Here is a 20,688-nt window from a genome sequence, read left to right on the forward strand (position 1 = left end):
AGCTAACACCGTACACAGGGTCCAGGGGCTAACACCGTACACAGTGTCCGGGGGCTAACACCGTACACAGGGTCCGGGAACTAACACCGTACACAGGGTCCGGGAGCTAACACTGTACACAGGGTCCGGGAACTAACACTGTACACAGGGTCCGGGAGCTAACACTGTACACAGGGTCTGGGGCTGTGAGCTAACGCTGTACACAGGGTCCGGGGCTGGGAGCTAACACTGTACACAGGGTCCGGGGCTGGGAGTTAACACTGTGCACAGGATCTCGGAACCAACACTGTACACAGGGTCCGGGGCTGGGAGCTAACATCGTACACAGGGTCCGGGAACTAACACTGTGCACAGGGTCCGGGAACACTGTACACAGGGTCCGGGAGCTAACACCGTACACAGTGTCCAGGAACTAACACCGTACACAGGGTCTGGGGCTGTGAGCGAACGCTGTACACAGGGTCTGGGAGCTAACACTGTACACAGGGTCCGGGAGCTAACACTGTACACAGGGTCCGGGAACTAACACCGTACACAGGGTCCGGGAGCTAACACCGTACACAGGGTCCGGGGGCTAACACTGTACACAGTGTCCGGGGGCTAACACCGTACACAGGGTCCGGGAGCTAACACCGTACACAGGGGCCGGGAACTAACACTGTACACAGGGTCTGGGGCTGTGAGCTAACACCGTACACAGGGTCTGGGGCTATGAGCTAACGCTGTACACAGGGTCCGGGGCAGGGAGCTAACACTGTACACAGGGTCCGGGGCTGGGAGCTAACACTGTACACAGGGTCCGGGAGCTAACACTGTACACAGGGTTTGGGAGCTAACACTGTACACAGGGTCCGGGGCTGGGAGCTAACACTGTACACAGGGTCCGGGAGCTAACACTGTACACAGGGTCCGGGAGCTAACACCGTACACAGGGTCCGGGGGCTAACACTGTACACAGGGTCCGGGAGCTAACACTGTTCACAGGGTCGGGGAACTAACACCGTACACAGGGTCTGGGAACTAACACTGTACACAGGGTCCGGGAGCTAACACTGTCCACAGGGTCCGGGGCTGGGAGCTAACACTGTACACAGGGTCCGGGGCTGGGAGCTAACACTGTACACAGGGTCCAGGGCTGGGAGCTAACACCGTACACAGGATCTGGGAACCAACACTGTACACAGGGTCCGGGAGCTAACACTGTACACAGGGTCCGGGAGCTAACACTGTACACAGGGTCCGGGAACACTGTACACAGTGTCTGGGAGCTAACACCGTGCACCAGGTCCGGGAACTAACACCGTACACCGGGTCCGGGAACTAACACTGTACACGGGGTCTGGGGGCTAACACCGTACACAGGGTCCGGGAGCTGCCACTGTACACAGGGTCCGGGGGCTAACACCGTACACAGGGTCCGGGGGCTAACACTGTACACAGGGTCCGGGAACTAACACTGTACACAGTGTCTGGGAGCTAACACTGTTCACAGGGTCCGGGAGCTAACACTGTACACAGGGTCCGGGAACTAACACTGTACACAGGGTCCTGGGGCTAACACTGTACACAGGGTCCGGGGGCTAACACTGTACACCGGGTCCGGGAACTAACACTGTACACAGGGTCCTGGGGCTAACACTGTACACAGGGTCCGGGGGCTAACACTGTACACCGGGTCCGGGAACTAACACCGTACACAGGGTCCGGGAGCTAACACCGTGTCAGGGAGCTAACACTGTTCACAGGGTCCGGGGCTGGGAGCTAACACTGTACACAGGATCTCGGAACCAACACTGTACACAGGGTCCGGGGCTGGGAGCTAACACTGTACACAGGGTCCAGGAACTAACACCGTACACCAGGTCCGGGAACGAACACTGTACACAGGGTCTGGGATCTAACACCGTACACAGGGTCCGGGATCTAACACTGTACACAGGGTCTGGGATCTAACACTGTACACAGGGTCCGGGGGCTAACACTGTACACAGGGTCCGGGGGCTAACACTGTACACAGGGTCCGGGGGCTAACACCGTACACAGGGGCCGGGAACTAACACTGTACACAGGGTCTGGGGCTGTGAGCTAACGCTGTACACAGGGTCCGGGGCTGGGAGCTAACACTGTACACAGGGTCCGGGGCAGGGAGCTAACACTGTACACAGGGTCCGGGGCTGGGAGCTAACACTGTACACAGGGTCCGGGAGCTAACACTGTGCACAGGATCTCGGAACCAACACTGTACACAGGGTCCGGGGCTGGGAGCTAACATCGCACACAGGGTCCGGGAGCTAACACTGTACACAGGGTCCAGGAACTAACACTGTACACAGGGTCTGGGGCTGTGAGCTAACACCGTACACAGGGTCTGGGGCTGTGAGCGAACGCTGTACACAGGGTCCGGGGCTGGGAGCTAACACTGTACACAGGGTCCGGGGCTGGGAGCTAACACTGTACACAGGGTCCGGGGCAGGGAGCTAACACTGTACACAGGGTCCGGGAACTAACACCGTACACAGGGTCCGGGAGCTAACACCGTACTCAGGGTCCGGGAGCTAACACCGTACACAGGGTCCGGGAGCTAGCACCGTACACAGGGGCCGGGAACTAACACTGTACACAGGGTCTGGGGCTGTGAGCTAACACCGTACACAGGGTCTGGGGCTGTGAGCTAACGCTGTACACAGGGTCCGGGGCTGGGAGCTAACACTGTACACAGGGTCCGGGGCTGGAAGCTAACACTGTACACAGGGTCCGGGAGCTAACGCTGTACACAGGGTCCGGGGCTGGGAGCTAACACTGTACACAGGGTCCGGGGCTGGAAGCTAACACTGTACACAGGGTCCGGGAGCTAACACTGTACACAGGGTTTGGGAGCTAACACTGTACACAGGGTCCGGGGCTGGGAGCTAACACTGTACACAGGGTCCGGGAGCTAACACTGTACACAGGGTCCGGGAGCTAACACCGTACACAGGGTCCGGGAGCTAACACCGTACACAGGGTCCGGGGGCTAACACTGTACACAGGGTCCGGGAGCTAACACTGTTCACAGGGTCCGGGAACTAACACCGTACACAGGGTCTGGGAACTAACACTGTACACAGGGTCCGGGAGCTAACACTGTCCACAGGGTCCGGGGCTGGGAGCTAACACTGTACACAGGGTCCGGGGCTGGGAGCTAACACTGTACACAGGGTCCGGGGCTGGGAGCTAACACCGTACACAGGATCTGGGAACCAACACTGTACACAGGGTCCGGGAGCTAACACTGTACACAGAGTCCGGGAGCTAACACTGTACACAGGGTCCGGGAACACTGTACACAGTGTCTGGGAGCTAACACCGTGCACCAGGTCCGGGAACTAACACCGTACACCGGGTCCGGGAACTAACACTGTACACGGGGTCTGGGGGCTAACACCGTACACAGGGTCCGGGAGCTACCACTGTACACAGGGTCCGGGGGCTAACACCGTACACAGGGTCCGGGGGCTAACACTGTACACCGGGTCCGGGAACTAACACCGTACACAGGGTCCGGGAACTAACACTGTACACAGTGTCTGGGAGCTAACACTGTTCACAGCGTCCGGGAGCTAACACTGTACACAGGGTCCGGGAACTAACACTGTACACAGGGTCCTGGGGCTAACACTGTACACAGGGTCCGGGGGCTAACACTGTACACCGGGTCCGGGAACTAACACTGTACACAGGGTCCTGGGGCTAACACTGTACACAGGGTCCGGGGGCTAACACTGTACACCGGGTCCGGGAACTAACACCGTACACAGGGTCCGGGAGCTAACACCGTGTCAGGGAGCTAACACTGTTCACAGGGTCCGGGGCTGGGAGCTAACACTGTACACAGGATCTCGGAACCAACACTGTACACAGGGTCCGGGGCTGGGAGCTAACACTGTACACAGGGTCCGGGGGCTAACACTGTACACCGGGTCCGGGAACTAACACCGTACACAGGGTCCGGGAGCTAACACCGTGTCAGGGAGCTAACACTGTTCACAGGGTCCGGGGCTGGGAGCTAACACTGTACACAGGATCTCGGAACCAACACTGTACACAGGGTCCGGGGCTGGGAGCTAACACTGTACACAGGGTCCAGGAACTAACACCGTACACCAGGTCCGGGAACGAACACTGTACACAGGGTCTGGGATCTAACACCGTACACAGGGTCCGGGATCTAACACTGTACACAGGGTCCAGGGCTGGGAGCTAACACTGTACACAGGATCTCGGAACCAACACTGTACACAGGGTCCGGGGCTGGGAGCTAACACTGTACACAGGGTCCGGGGGCTAACACTGTACACCGGGTCCGGGAACTAACACCGTACACAGGGTCCGGGAGCTAACACCGTGTCAGGGAGCTAACACTGTTCACAGGGTCCGGGGCTGGGAGCTAACACTGTACACAGGATCTCGGAACCAACACTGTACACAGGGTCCGGGGCTGGGAGCTAACACTGTACACAGGGTCCAGGAACTAACACCGTACACCAGGTCCGGGAACGAACACTGTACACAGGGTCTGGGATCTAACACTGTACACAGGGTCTGGGATCTAACACTGTACACAGGGTCTGGGAGCTAACACTGTACACAGGGTCTGGGATCTAACACTGTACACAGGGTCCGGGGGCTAACACTGTACACAGGGTCCGGGAGCTAACACTGTACACAGGGTCCGGGGGCTAACACCGTACACAGGGGCCGGGAACTAACACTGTACACAGGGTCTGGGGCTGTGAGCTAACACCGTACACAGGGTCTGGGGCTGTGAGCTAACGCTGTACACAGGGTCCGGGGCTGGGAGCTAACACTGTACACAGGGTCCGGGGCAGGGAGCTAACACTGTACACAGGGTCCGGGGCTGGGAGCTAACACTGTACACAGGGTCCGGGAGCTAACACTGTGCACAGGATCTCGGAACCAACACTGTACACAGGGTCCGGGGCTGGGAGCTAACATCGCACACAGGGTCCGGGAGCTAACACTGTGCACAGGGTCCGGGAGCTAACACTGTACACAGGGTCCGGGAACTAACACCGTACACAGGGTCCGGGGGCTAACACTGTACACAGGGTCTGGGGCTGTGAGCTAACACCGTACACAGGGTCTGGGGCTGTGAGCGAACGCTGTACACAGGGTCCGGGGCTGGGAGCTAACACTGTACACAGGGTCCGGGGCTGGGTGCTAACACTGTACACAGGGTCCGGGGCAGGGAGCTAACACTGTACACAGGGTCCGGGAACTAACACCGTACACAGGGTCCGGGAGCTAACACCGTACTCAGGGTCCGGGAGCTAACACCGTACACAGGGTCCGGGGGCTAACACTGTACACAGTGTCCGGGGGCTAACACCGTACACAGGGTCCGGGAGCTAACACCGTACACAGGGGCCGGGAACTAACACTGTACACAGGGTCTGGGGCTGTGAGCTAACACCGTACACAGGGTCTGGGGCTGTGAGCTAACGCTGTACACAGGGTCCGGGGCAGGGAGCTAACACTGTACACAGGGTCCGGGGCTGGAAGCTAACACTGTACACAGGGTCCGGGAGCTAACACTGTACACAGGGTTTGGGAGCTAACACTGTACACAGGGTCCGGGGCTGGGAGCTAACACTGTACACAGGGTCCGGGAGCTAACACTGTACACAGGGTCCGGGAGCTAACACCGTACACAGGGTCCGGGAGCTAACACCGTACACAGGGTCCGGGGGCTAACACTGTACACAGGGTCCGGGAGCTAACACTGTCCACAGGGTCCGGGGCTGGGAGCTAACACTGTACACAGGGTCCGGGGCTGGGAGCTAACACTGTACACAGGGTCCGGGGCTGGGAGCTAACACCGTACACAGGATCTGGGAACCAACACTGTACACAGGGTCCGGGAGCTAACACTGTACACAGAGTCCGGGAGCTAACACTGTACACAGGGTCCGGGAACACTGTACACAGTGTCTGGGAGCTAACACCGTGCACCAGGTCCGGGAACTAACACCGTACACCGGGTCCGGGAACTAACACTGTACACGGGGTCTGGGGGCTAACACCGTACACAGGGTCCGGGAGCTACCACTGTACACAGGGTCCGGGGGCTAACACCGTACACAGGGTCCGGGGGCTAACACTGTACACCGGGTCCGGGAACTAACACCGTACACAGGGTCCGGGAACTAACACTGTACACAGTGTCTGGGAGCTAACACTGTTCACAGGGTCCGGGAGCTAACACTGTACACAGGGTCCGGGAACTAACACTGTTCACAGGGTCCTGGGGCTAACACTGTACACAGGGTCCGGGGGCTAACACTGTACACCGGGTCCGGGAACTAACACCGTACACAGGGTCCGGGAACTAACACTGTACACAGGGTCCTGGGGCTAACACTGTACACAGGGTCCGGGGGCTAACACTGTACACCGTATCCGGGAACTAACACTGTACACAGGGTCCTGGGGCTAACACTGTACACAGGGTCCGGGGGCTAACACTGTACACCGGGTCCGGGAACTAACACCGTACACAGGGTCCGGGAGCTAACACCGTGTCAGGGAGCTAACACTGTTCACAGGGTCCGGGGCTGGGAGCTAACACTGTACACAGGATCTCGGAACCAACACTGTACACAGGGTCCGGGGCTGGGAGCTAACACTGTACACAGGGTCCAGGAACTAACACCGTACACCAGGTCTGGGAACGAACACTGTACACAGGGTCTGGGATCTAACACTGTACACAGGGTCTGGGATCTAACACTGTACACAGGGTCTGGGAGCTAACACTGTACACAGGGTCCGGGAGCTAACACTGTACACAGGGTCCGGGGGCTAACACCGTACACAGGGGCCGGGAACTAACACTGTACACAGGGTCTGGGGCTGTGAGCTAACACCGTACACAGGGTCTGGGGCTGTGAGCTAACGCTGTACACAGGGTCCGGGGCTGGGAGCTAACACTGTACACAGGGTCCGGGGCAGGGAGCTAACACTGTACACAGGGTCCGGGGCTGGGAGCTAACACTGTACACAGGGTCCGGGAGCTAACACTGTGCACAGGATCTCGGAACCAACACTGTACACAGGGTCCGGGGCTGGGAGCTAACATCGCACACAGGGTCCGGGAGCTAACACTGTACACAGGGTCCGGGAACTAACACCGTACACAGGGTCCGGGAGCTAACACTGTACACAGGGTCCGGGAACACTGTACACAGTGTCTGGGAGCTAACACCGTGCACCAGGTCCGGGAACTAACACCGTACACCGGGTCCGGGAACTAACACTGTACACGGGGTCTGGGGGCTAACACCGTACACAGGGTCCGGGAGCTACCACTGTACACAGGGTCCGGGGGCTAACACCGTACACAGGGTCCGGGGGCTAACACTGTACACCGGGTCCGGGAACTAACACCGTACACAGGGTCCGGGAACTAACACTGTACACAGTGTCTGGGAGCTAACACTGTTCACAGCGTCCGGGAGCTAACACTGTACACAGGGTCCGGGAACTAACACTGTACACAGGGTCCTGGGGCTAACACTGTACACAGGGTCCGGGGGCTAACACTGTACACCGGGTCCGGGAACTAACACTGTACACAGGGTCCTGGGGCTAACACTGTACACAGGGTCCGGGGGCTAACACTGTACACCGGGTCCGGGAACTAACACCGTACACAGGGTCCGGGAGCTAACACCGTGTCAGGGAGCTAACACTGTTCACAGGGTCCGGGGCTGGGAGCTAACACTGTACACAGGATCTCGGAACCAACACTGTACACAGGGTCCGGGGCTGGGAGCTAACACTGTACACAGGGTCCGGGGGCTAACACTGTACACCGGGTCCGGGAACTAACACCGTACACAGGGTCCGGGAGCTAACACCGTGTCAGGGAGCTAACACTGTTCACAGGGTCCGGGGCTGGGAGCTAACACTGTACACAGGATCTCGGAACCAACACTGTACACAGGGTCCGGGGCTGGGAGCTAACACTGTACACAGGGTCCAGGAACTAACACCGTACACCAGGTCCGGGAACGAACACTGTACACAGGGTCTGGGATCTAACACTGTACACAGGGTCTGGGATCTAACACTGTACACAGGGTCTGGGATCTAACACTGTACACAGGGTCTGGGAGCTAACACTGTACACAGGGTCCGGGAGCTAACACTGTACACAGGGTCCGGGGGCTAACACCGTACACAGGGGCCGGGAACTAACACTGTACACAGGGTCTGGGGCTGTGAGCTAACACCGTACACAGGGTCTGGGGCTGTGAGCTAACGCTGTACACAGGGTCCGGGGCTGGGAGCTAACACTGTACACAGGGTCCGGGGCAGGGAGCTAACACTGTACACAGGGTCCGGGGCTGGGAGCTAACACTGTACACAGGGTCCGGGAGCTAACACTGTGCACAGGATCTCGGAACCAACACTGTACACAGGGTCCGGGGCTGGGAGCTAACATCGCACACAGGGTCCGGGAGCTAACACTGTACACAGGGTCCGGGAACTAACACCGTACACAGGGTCCGGGGGCTAACACTGTACACAGGGTCTGGGGCTGTGAGCTAACACCGTACACAGGGTCTGGGGCTGTGAGCGAACGCTGTACACAGGGTCCGGGGCTGGGAGCTAACACTGTACACAGGGTCCGGGGCTGGGTGCTAACACTGTACACAGGGTCCGGGGCAGGGAGCTAACACTGTACACAGGGTCCGGGAACTAACACCGTACACAGGGTCCGGGAGCTAACACCGTACTCAGGGTCCGGGAGCTAACACCGTACACAGGGTCCGGGGGCTAACACTGTACACAGTGTCCGGGGGCTAACACCGTACACAGGGTCCGGGAGCTAACACCGTACACAGGGGCCGGGAACTAACACTGTACACAGGGTCTGGGGCTGTGAGCTAACACCGTACACAGGGTCTGGGGCTGTGAGCTAACGCTGTACACAGGGTCCGGGGCAGGGAGCTAACACTGTACACAGGGTCCGGGGCTGGAAGCTAACACTGTACACAGGGTCCGGGAGCTAACACTGTACACAGGGTTTGGGAGCTAACACTGTACACAGGGTCCGGGGCTGGGAGCTAACACTGTACACAGGGTCCGGGAGCTAACACTGTACACAGGGTCCGGGAGCTAACACCGTACACAGGGTCCGGGAGCTAACACCGTACACAGGGTCCGGGAGCTAACACCGTACACAGGGTCCGGGGGCTAACACTGTACACAGGGTCCGGGAGCTAACACTGTTCACAGGGTCCGGGAACTAACACCGTACACAGGGTCTGGGAACTAACACTGTACACAGGGTCCGGGGGCTAACACTGTACACAGGGTCCGGGGGCTAACACTGTACACAGGGTCTGGGAACTAACACTGTACACAGGGTCCGGGAGCTAACACTGTCCACAGGGTCCGGGGCTGGGAGCTAACACTGTACACAGGGTCCGGGGCTGGGAGCTAACACTGTACACAGGGTCCGGGGCTGGGAGCTAACACCGTACACAGGATCTGGGAACCAACACTGTACACAGGGTCCGGGAGCTAACACTGTACACAGAGTCCGGGAGCTAACACTGTACACAGGGTCCGGGAACACTGTACACAGTGTCTGGGAGCTAACACCGTGCACCAGGTCCGGGAACTAACACCGTACACCGGGTCCGGGAACTAACACTGTACACGGGGTCTGGGGGCTAACACCGTACACAGGGTCCGGGAGCTACCACTGTACACAGGGTCCGGGGGCTAACACCGTACACAGGGTCCGGGGGCTAACACTGTACACCGGGTCCGGGAACTAACACCGCACACAGGGTCCGGGAACTAACACTGTACACAGTGTCTGGGAGCTAACACTGTTCACAGGGTCCGGGAGCTAACACTGTACACAGGGTCCGGGAACTAACACTGTACACAGGGTCCTGGGGCTAACACTGTACACAGGGTCCGGGGGCTAACACTGTACACCGGGTCCGGGAACTAACACTGTACACAGGGTCCTGGGGCTAACACTGTACACAGGGTCCGGGGGCTAACACTGTACACCGGGTCCGGGAACTAACACCGTACACAGGGTCCGGGAGCTAACACCGTGTCAGGGAGCTAACACTGTTCACAGGGTCCGGGGCTGGGAGCTAACACTGTACACAGGATCTCGGAACCAACACTGTACACAGGGTCCGGGGCTGGGAGCTAACACTGTACACAGGGTCCAGGAACTAACACCGTACACCAGGTCTGGGAACGAACACTGTACACAGGGTCTGGGATCTAACACTGTACACAGGGTCTGGGATCTAACACTGTACACAGGGTCTGGGATCTAACACTGTACACAGGGTCTGGGAGCTAACACTGTACACAGGGTCTGGGAGCTAACACTGTACACAGGGTCCGGGGGCTAACACCGTACACAGGGGCCGGGAACTAACACTGTACACAGGGTCTGGGGCTGTGAGCTAACACCGTACACAGGGTCTGGGGCTGTGAGCTAACGCTGTACACAGGGTCCGGGGCTGGGAGCTAACACTGTACACAGGGTCCGGGGCAGGGAGCTAACACTGTACACAGGGTCCGGGGCTGGGAGCTAACACTGTACACAGGGTCCGGGAGCTAACACTGTGCACAGGATCTCGGAACCAACACTGTACACAGGGTCCGGGGCTGGGAGCTAACATCGCACACAGGGTCCGGGAGCTAACACTGTACACAGGGTCCAGGAACTAACACTGTACACAGGGTCTGGGGCTGTGAGCTAACACCGTACACAGGGTCTGGGGCTGTGAGCGAACGCTGTACACAGGGTCCGGGGCTGGGAGCTAACACCGTACACAGGGTCCGGGAGCTAACACCGTACACAGGGTCCGTGGGCTAACACTGTACACAGTGTCCGGGGGCTAACACCGTACACAGGGTCCGGGAGCTAACACCGTACACAGGGGCCGGGAACTAACACTGTACACAGGGTCTGGGGCTGTGAGCTAACACCGTACACAGGGTCTGGGGCTGTGAGCTAACGCTGTACACAGGGTCCGGGGCAGGGAGCTAACACTGTACACAGGGTCCGGGGCTGGGAGCTAACACTGTACACAGGGTCCGGGAGCTAACACTGTACACAGGGTCCGGGAGCTAACACTGTTCACAGGGTCCGGGAACTAACACCGTACACAGGGTCTGGGAACTAACACTGTACACAGGGTCCGGGGGCTAACACTGTACACAGGGTCCGGGGGCTAACACTGTACACAGGGTCTGGGAACTAACACTGTACACAGGGTCCGGGAGCTAACACTGTCCACAGGGTCCGGGGCTGGGAGCTAACACTGTACACAGGGTCCGGGGCTGGGAGCTAACACTGTACACAGGGTCCGGGGCTGGGAGCTAACACCGTACACAGGATCTGGGAACCAACACTGTACACAGGGTCCGGGAGCTAACACTGTACACAGAGTCCGGGAGCTAACACTGTACACAGGGTCCGGGAACACTGTACACAGTGTCTGGGAGCTAACACCGTGCACCAGGTCCGGGAACTAACACCGTACACCGGGTCCGGGAACTAACACTGTACACGGGGTCTGGGGGCTAACACCGTACACAGGGTCCGGGAGCTACCACTGTACACAGGGTCCGGGGGCTAACACCGTACACAGGGTCCGGGGGCTAACACTGTACACCGGGTCCGGGAACTAACACCGCACACAGGGTCCGGGAACTAACACTGTACACAGTGTCTGGGAGCTAACACTGTTCACAGGGTCCGGGAGCTAACACTGTACACAGGGTCCGGGAACTAACACTGTACACAGGGTCCTGGGGCTAACACTGTACACAGGGTCCGGGGGCTAACACTGTACACCGGGTCCGGGAACTAACACTGTACACAGGGTCCTGGGGCTAACACTGTACACAGGGTCCGGGGGCTAACACTGTACACCGGGTCCGGGAACTAACACCGTACACAGGGTCCGGGAGCTAACACCGTGTCAGGGAGCTAACACTGTTCACAGGGTCCGGGGCTGGGAGCTAACACTGTACACAGGATCTCGGAACCAACACTGTACACAGGGTCCGGGGCTGGGAGCTAACACTGTACACAGGGTCCAGGAACTAACACCGTACACCAGGTCTGGGAACGAACACTGTACACAGGGTCTGGGATCTAACACTGTACACAGGGTCTGGGATCTAACACTGTACACAGGGTCTGGGATCTAACACTGTACACAGGGTCTGGGAGCTAACACTGTACACAGGGTCTGGGAGCTAACACTGTACACAGGGTCCGGGGGCTAACACCGTACACAGGGGCCGGGAACTAACACTGTACACAGGGTCTGGGGCTGTGAGCTAACACCGTACACAGGGTCTGGGGCTGTGAGCTAACGCTGTACACAGGGTCCGGGGCTGGGAGCTAACACTGTACACAGGGTCCGGGGCAGGGAGCTAACACTGTACACAGGGTCCGGGGCTGGGAGCTAACACTGTACACAGGGTCCGGGAGCTAACACTGTGCACAGGATCTCGGAACCAACACTGTACACAGGGTCCGGGGCTGGGAGCTAACATCGCACACAGGGTCCGGGAGCTAACACTGTACACAGGGTCCAGGAACTAACACTGTACACAGGGTCTGGGGCTGTGAGCTAACACCGTACACAGGGTCTGGGGCTGTGAGCGAACGCTGTACACAGGGTCCGGGGCTGGGAGCTAACACCGTACACAGGGTCCGGGAGCTAACACCGTACACAGGGTCCGTGGGCTAACACTGTACACAGTGTCCGGGGGCTAACACCGTACACAGGGTCCGGGAGCTAACACCGTACACAGGGGCCGGGAACTAACACTGTACACAGGGTCTGGGGCTGTGAGCTAACACCGTACACAGGGTCTGGGGCTGTGAGCTAACGCTGTACACAGGGTCCGGGGCAGGGAGCTAACACTGTACACAGGGTCCGGGGCTGGGAGCTAACACTGTACACAGGGTCCGGGAGCTAACACTGTACACAGGGTCCGGGAGCTAACACTGTACACAGGGTTTGGGAGCTAACACTGTACACAGGGTCCGGGGCTGGGAGCTAACACTGTACACAGGGTCCGGGAGCTAACACTGTACACAGGGTCCGGGAGCTAACACCGTACACAGGGTCCGGGGGCTAACACTGTACACAGGGTCCGGGAGCTAACACCGTACACAGGGTCCGGGAGCTAACACTGTACACAGGGTCCGGGAGCTAACACTGTTCACAGGGTCCGGGAACTAACACCGTACACAGGGTCCGGGGCTGGGAGCCAACACTGTTCACAGGGTCTGGGAACTAACACTGTCCACAGGGTCCGGGAGCTAACACTGTCCACAGGGTCCGGGGCTGGGAGCTAACACTGTACACAGGGTCCGGGGCTGGGAGCTAACACTGTACACAGGGTCCGGGGCTGGGAGCTAATACTGTACACAGGGGCCGGGGCTGGGAGCTAACACTGTACACAGGGTCCGGGGCTGGGAGCTAACACTGTCCACAGGATCTGGGAACCAACACTGTACACAGGGTCCGGGAGCTAACACTGTACACAGGGTCCGGGAGCTAACACTGTACACAGGGTCCGGGAACACTGTACACAGTGTCTGGGAGCTAACACCGTACACCGGGTCCGGGAACTAACACTGTACACAGGGTCCGGGAACTAACACTGTACACAGGGTCCGTGAGCTAACACTGTACACAGGGTCCGGGAGCTAACACTGTACACAGGGTCCGGGAACTAACACCGTACACAGGGTCCGGGAGCTAACACGGTACACAGGGTCCGGGGGCTAACACTGTACACAGGGTCCGGGGGCTAACACCGTACACAGGGTCCGGGGGCTAACACCGTACACAGGGTCCGGGAACTAACACCGTACACAGGGTCCGGGAGCTAACACCTTACACAGTGTCTGGGAGCTAACACTGTTCACAGGGTCCGGGGGCTAACACTGTACACAGGATCCGGGGGCTAACACCGTACACAGGGTCCGGGAACTAACACCGTACACAGGGTCTGGGAACTAACACTGTACACAGGGTCCGGGAACTAACACTGTACACAGGGTCTGGGAACTAACACTGTACACAGGGTCCGGGAACTAACACTGTACACAGGGTCCGGGAACTAACACCGTACACAGGGTCTGGGAACTAACACTGTACACAGGGTCTGGGAACTAACACTGTACACAGGGTCCGGGAACTAACACCGTACACAGGGTCCGGGAACTAACACTGTACACAGGGTCTGGGAACTAACACTGTACACAGGGTCCGGGGGCTAACACCGTACACAGGGTCTGGGAGCTAACACTGTACACAGGGTCCGGGAGCTAACACTGTACACAGGGTCCGGGGGCTAACACCGTACACAGGGTCCGGGAACTAACACCGTACACAGGGTCCGGGAACTAACACCGTACACAGGGTCCGGGAGCTAACACCGTACACAGGGTCCGGTGGCTAACACTGTACACAGGGTCCGGGGGCTAACACTGTACACAGGGTCCGGGGGCTAACACTGTACACAGGGTCCGGGAGCTAACACTGTACACAGGGTCCGGGAACTAACACCGTACACAGGGTCCGGGAGCTAACACTGTACACAGGGTCCGGGAGCTAACACTGTACACAGGGTCCGGGGGCTAACACCGTACACAGGGTCCGGGGGCTAACACCGTACACAGGGTCCGGGAACTAACACCGTACACAGGGTCCGGGAGCTAACACTGTACACAGGGTCCGGGAGCTAACACTGTACACAGGGTCCGGGAGCTAACACTGTACACAGGGTCCGGGGGGCTAACACCGTACACAGGGTCCGGGGGCTAACACTGTACACCGGGTCCGGGAACTAACACCGTACACAGGGTCCGGGAGCTAACACTGTACACAGTGTCCGGGGGCTAACACCGTACACAGGGTCCGGGAACTAACACCGTACACAGGGTCCGGGAGCTAACACTGTACACAGGGTCCGGGGGCTAACACTGTACACAGGGTCCGGGAACTAACACCGTACACAGGGTCCGGGGGCTAACACTGTACACAGGGTCCGGGGGCTAACACCGTACACAGGGTCCGGGAACTAACACTGTACACAGGGTCCAGGAGCTACCACCGTACACAGGGTCCAGGAGCTAACACCGTGCACAGGGTCCGGGAGCTAACACCGTACACAGGGTCTGGGAGCTAACACTGTACACAGGGTCCGGGAACTAACACCGTACACAGGGTCCGGGAGCTAACACTGTACACAGGGTCCAGGAACTAACACCGTACACAGGGTCTGGGAGCTAACACTGTACACAGGGTCCGGGAGCTAACACCGTACACAGGGTCTGGGAGCTAACACTGTACACAGGGTCCGGGAACTAACACTGTACACAGGGTCCGGGAGCTAACACCGTACACAGGGTCTGGGAGCTAACACTGTACACAGGGTCCGGGAGCTAACACTGTACACAGGGTCCGGGAACTAACACCGTACACAGGGTCCGGGAACTAACACCGTACACAGGGTCCGGGAGCTAACACTGTACACAGGGTCCGGGAGCTAACACCGTGCACAGGGTCCGGGAGCTAACACTGTACACAGGGTCCGGGAACTAACACTGTACACAGGGTCCGGGAGCTAACACTGTACACAGGGTCCGGGAACTAACACCGTACACAGGGTCCGGGAACTAACACCGTACACAGGGTCCGGGAACTAACACTGTACACAGGGTCTGGGAACTAACACTGTACACAGGGTCCAGGAGCTAACACTGTACACAGGGTCCGGGAACTAACACTGTACACAGGGTCCGGGAGCTAACGCTGTACACAGGGTCCGGGAGCTACCACTGTACACAGGGTCCGGGTGCTAACACTGTACACAGGGTCCGGGAACTAACACTGTACACAGGGTCCGGGAACTAACACCGTACACAGGGTCCGGGAACTAACACTGTACACAGGGTCCGGGAACTAACACTGTACACAGGGTCCGGGAACTAACACCGTACTCAGGGTCCGGGGGCTAACACTGTACTCAGGGTCCGGGGGCTAACACTGTACTCAGGGTCCGGGGTCAAGCACTAACACTGTACACAGGGTCCGGGAACTAACACAGTACACAGGGTCCGGGAACTAACACCGTACACAGGGTCCAGGAACTAACACCGTACACAGGGTCCGGGAACTAACACCGTACACAGGGTCCAGGAACTAACACCGTACACAGGGTCCGGGAACTAACACCGTACACAGGGTCCAGGAACTAACACCGTACACAGGGTCCGGGAACTAACACCGTACTCAGGGTCCGGGAACTAACACCGTACTCAGGGTCCGGGGGCTAACACTGTACTCAGGGTCCGGGGTCAAGCACTAACACTGTACACAGGGTCCGGGAGCTAACACAGTACACAGGGTCCGGGAACTAACACCGTGCACAGGGTCCGGGAACTAACACCGTACACAGGGTCCGGGAGCTAACACCGTACACAGGGTCCGGGAGCTAACACCGTACACAGGGTCCGGGGTCAAGCACTAACACTGTACACAGCATCTCAGAACGTACCCAGTAAGTTGAGGCCTTTGTTGACGATGAGCTGCCCATGACGCAGGTAGTTCAGGATAGGCATGAAGAACTCCGGGCTCCGATCGATGAGGAAGCCTCCGTGATGGTCCCTCTTATTGCCCCAAGCATCTTGCTCGCCGAAGAAAGCCACGTGGCAAACACCAACAACAAAAAAGAGGGAGGGGCAAATATCAGCAAATGAGCAACGTAGCAGGGTGCAGAGTCCAGCTGCAAGGGCCCAAACGGCCACCGGGTTTCCTGTTGCTCCTCGTTTGATTCTCTACTTTGTCGCGCTCGGACCTCTCCAGCCTCGCTCTGCCAGAACTCTTCTAATGAAGCTCAGCACAAACTCATCCTCCAAACTCTCCGCTTTCGCGAGCTAACATCGAGGATTCCCTGTTACTTCAGTTGGCTCGTGCCCTGCCATTCGCACCTCATCTCCCCCCCCCCCCCCCCCCACACCCCTTTCCTTCTTTGCCTGTCGCATGACCGTTCCCTCGAGCTTCACGTCGAGAACTGCGCTGTCATTTAATCTCCCCTGCTCCCCGCCCGATCAGAGGCCTCCCTCTTTCTCCGACTCCCCACCCTCCCTCCTCTCACTTGTCCAGGACCGATGACATTTTCAACACTCGGCAAGCAAAAGCCCAAACTGCCCAGTGCAGTTGGAAAGAGGTCCGTCCAAGCCAGCGTACAATGCTGGTGTCGGTGTTTACACCAATGCCCTGTAATGGTCAGAGGCAGCATCATTGACACCTCAACTGAGGCTGTTTAGCACAGGGCTAAATCGCTGGCTTTGAAAGCAGACCAGCAGCACGGTTCAATTCCCGTACCAGCCTCCCCGAACAGGCGCCGGAATGTGGCGACTAGGGGCTTTTCACAGTAACTTCATTTGAAGCCGACTTGTGACAATAAGCCATTTTCATTTCACTTATAACAGAACCACGTTCACTGAATAGTAATAAGTCTTACGCCACCAGGTTAAAGTCATAGAACATACAGTGCAGAAGGAGGCCATTCAGCCCATCGAGTCTGCACTGACCCGCTTTAAGCCCTCACTTCCACCCTCGTAACCCAATAACCCCGCTCCCCACTAACCTTTTGGGCACTAAGGGCAAATTACCATGGCCAATCCACCTAACCTGCACGTCTTTGGACAGGGGGAGGAAACCGGAGCACCCGGAGGAAACCCACGCACACACGGGGGAGAACGTGCAGACTCCGCACAGACAGTGACCCAGCGGGGAATCGAACCTGGGACCCTGGCGCTGTGAAGCCACAATGCTAGCCACTTGTGCTACCGTGCTGCCAAGGGTTTATTTGGAATCACGAGCTTTCGGAGCATAGCTCCTTCATCCTGAAGGCAGCATGATAACGCAGAATAGCCGAGCAGAAACTGATCGCTAAGTTCCGCACACGTGAGTGCGGCCTCAACCGGGATCTTGGATTCGTGTCTCACTACATTTGAGCCCCCACCATCTGGCCTGGGCTTGCGAAAACCGACCAACTATCCTGGCTTGAGACAATTCACGCCTCTTTAACCTGTGATTATCCCTGTGATTATCTTTCTCTCCAGTATCATTGTCTGGACCTGTAAAGACTTAATTACCTGCAGACTCGCATTCAAAGTATCATCTTGCATCAGTGACTTTGTCTATATATGTGGTTGTGGAACCCACCTCTTCATTCACCTGAGGAAGGAGCTACGCTCCAAAAGCTAGTGATTCGAAACAAACCTGTTGGACTTTAACCTGGTGCTCTAAGACTTCTTACTGCGCCCACCCTTGTCCAACGGAGGCATCTACACATCATGTTCACAAAATACGCAGGCCAGTGAAGGGAGACTGCAGCGTAGCGGTATTGTCGCTGGAATACTAAGATCGAGGCCCCGGCCAATGCTCTGGGGGACAAGGGTTCAAATCCCACCACAGCAGCTGGTGGAATTTAAATTCAATTAATAAAATCTGGAATTGTCGCTAATCCCAGTAATGATGACCACGCGATTATCACCGATTGTCGTAAAAGCCCATCTGGTTCACTTAATGTCCATTAGGGAAGGAAATCTGCTACCCTTACCCGGTCTGGCCTACATGTGACTCCAGATCACACACAGCAACAAGAGGCACGATGGTGCAGTGCTTAGCACTGCTGCCTCACGGTGCCGAGGACCCGGGTTCGATCCCAGCCCCGGGTCACTGTCCGTGTGGAGTTTGCACATTCTCCCCCGTGTCTGAGTGGGTTTTGCCCCCACAATCCAAAGATGTGCAGGGTCCAAAGATAGGGAGCAGCACGGTAGCCTTGTGGATAGCACAATTGCTTCACAGCTCCAGGGTCCCAGGTTCGATTCTGGCTTGGGTCATTGTCTGTGCGGAGTCTGCACATCCTCCCCGTGTGTGCGTGGGTTTCCTCCGGGTGCTCCGGTTTCCTCCCACAGTCCAAAGATGTGCGGGTTAGGTGGATTGGCCATGATAAATTGCCCTTAGTGTCCAAAATTGCCCTTGGTGTTGGGTGGGGTTACTGGGTTATGGGGATAGGGTGGCGGTGTTGGCCTTGGGTGGGGTGCTCTTTCCAAGAGCCAGTGCAGACTCGATGGGCTGAATGGCCTCCTTCTGCTCTGTAAATTCTATGGGTCGGTGGATTGGCCGCGATAAATTGCCCCTAGTTTGCGTCGCCAGCAGTGTGTTCAACTATATCATCTGGTAAGGTGCTGGAGGCTACGGTAATACTAACCTTTATCCCGAAACATGTGAGCAAGCATACTTTCTGGTTCCTTATTCACTAAAGTGCTCCTGGGAATGACAGGAAAGGAGGTGTGAGTCGAAGAACGGGAAAGCAATGTTTCAGTCTCCGTCAGTGCTCATCCACTTAACAGGACACTCGCTCTACACTGTCCCCATCAAACACTCCCAGGACAGGGACAGCACAGGGTTAGATACAGAGTAAAGCTCCCTCTACACTGTCTCCATCAAACACTCCCAGGACAGGTACAGCACGGGGTTAGATACAGAGTAAAGCTCCCTCTACACTGTCCCCATCAAACACTCCCAGGACAGGTACAGCACGAGGTTAGATACAGAGTAAAGCTCCCTCTACACTGTCCCCATCAAACACTCCCAGGTCAGGTACAGCACGGAGTTAGATACAGAGTAAAGCTCCCTCTACACTGTCCCCATCAAACACACCCAGGACAGGTACAGCACGGGGTTAGATACAGAGTAAAGCTCCCTCTACACTGTCCCCATCAAACACTCCCAGGACAGGTACAGCACGGGGTGAGATACAGAGTAAAGCTCCCTCGACACTGTCCCCATCAAACACTCCCAGGACAGGTACAGCACGGGGTTAGATACAGAGTAAAGCTCCCTCTACACTGTCCCCATCAAACACTCCCAGGACAGGTACAGCACGGGGTTAGATACAGACTAAAGCTCCCTCTACACTGTCCCCATCAAACACTCCCAGGACAGGTACAGCATGGGGTTAGATACAGAGTGAAGCTCCCTCTACACTGTCCCCATCAAACACTCCCAGGACAGGTACAGCACGGGGTTAGATACAGAGTAAAGCTCCCTCTACACTGTCTCCATCAAACACTCCCAGGACAGGTACAGCACGGGGTTAGATACAGAGTAAAGCTCCCTGTACACTGTCCCCATCAAACACTCCCAGGACAGGTACAGCACGGGGTTAGATACAGAGTGAAGCTCGCTCTGCACTGTCCCCATCAAACACTCCCAGGACAGGTATAGCACGGGGTTAGATACAGAGTAAAGCTCCCTCTACACTGTCCCCATCAAACTCTCCCAGGACAGGTACAGCACGGGGTTAGATACAGAGTAAAGCTCCCTCTACACTGTCCCCATCAAACACTCCCAGGTCAGGTACAGCACGGGGTTAGATACAGAGTAAAGCTCCCTCTACACTGTCCCCATCAAACACCCCACAAGACAGGTACAAGACGGGTTAGATACAGAGTTAGCTCCCTCTACACTGTCCCCATCAAACACTCCCAGGACAGGGACAGCACGGGGTTAGATACAGAGTAAAGCT

At 57.5% G+C, this 20,688-nt stretch overlaps 1 protein-coding gene across 2 annotated transcripts in view; it reads right to left on the reverse strand.

The window, feature by feature from the left end:
• Window positions 1–20,688, reverse strand: part of LOC140397002 (BTB/POZ domain-containing protein KCTD9) — a 36,360-nt gene that overhangs the window by 8,495 nt on the left and 7,177 nt on the right. The window contains exons 5-6 of one of the 2 annotated variants that reach the window (XM_072486027.1): window positions 19,369–19,427; window positions 16,642–16,770 (exon numbers count right to left, since the gene is read on the reverse strand). In XM_072486027.1, the coding sequence (XP_072342128.1) occupies window positions 16,642–16,770; window positions 19,369–19,427 (188 nt within the window). Of the gene's footprint in view, window positions 1–16,641; window positions 16,802–19,366; window positions 19,428–20,688 lie in introns of both variants that reach the window. The other variant, XM_072486026.1, reaches the window with a different exon arrangement.

The sequence above is a fragment of the Scyliorhinus torazame genome, chromosome 20, assembly GCF_047496885.1.
Source record: "Scyliorhinus torazame isolate Kashiwa2021f chromosome 20, sScyTor2.1, whole genome shotgun sequence".
In the NCBI taxonomy this organism is placed as follows: Eukaryota; Metazoa; Chordata; class Chondrichthyes; order Carcharhiniformes; family Scyliorhinidae; genus Scyliorhinus; species Scyliorhinus torazame.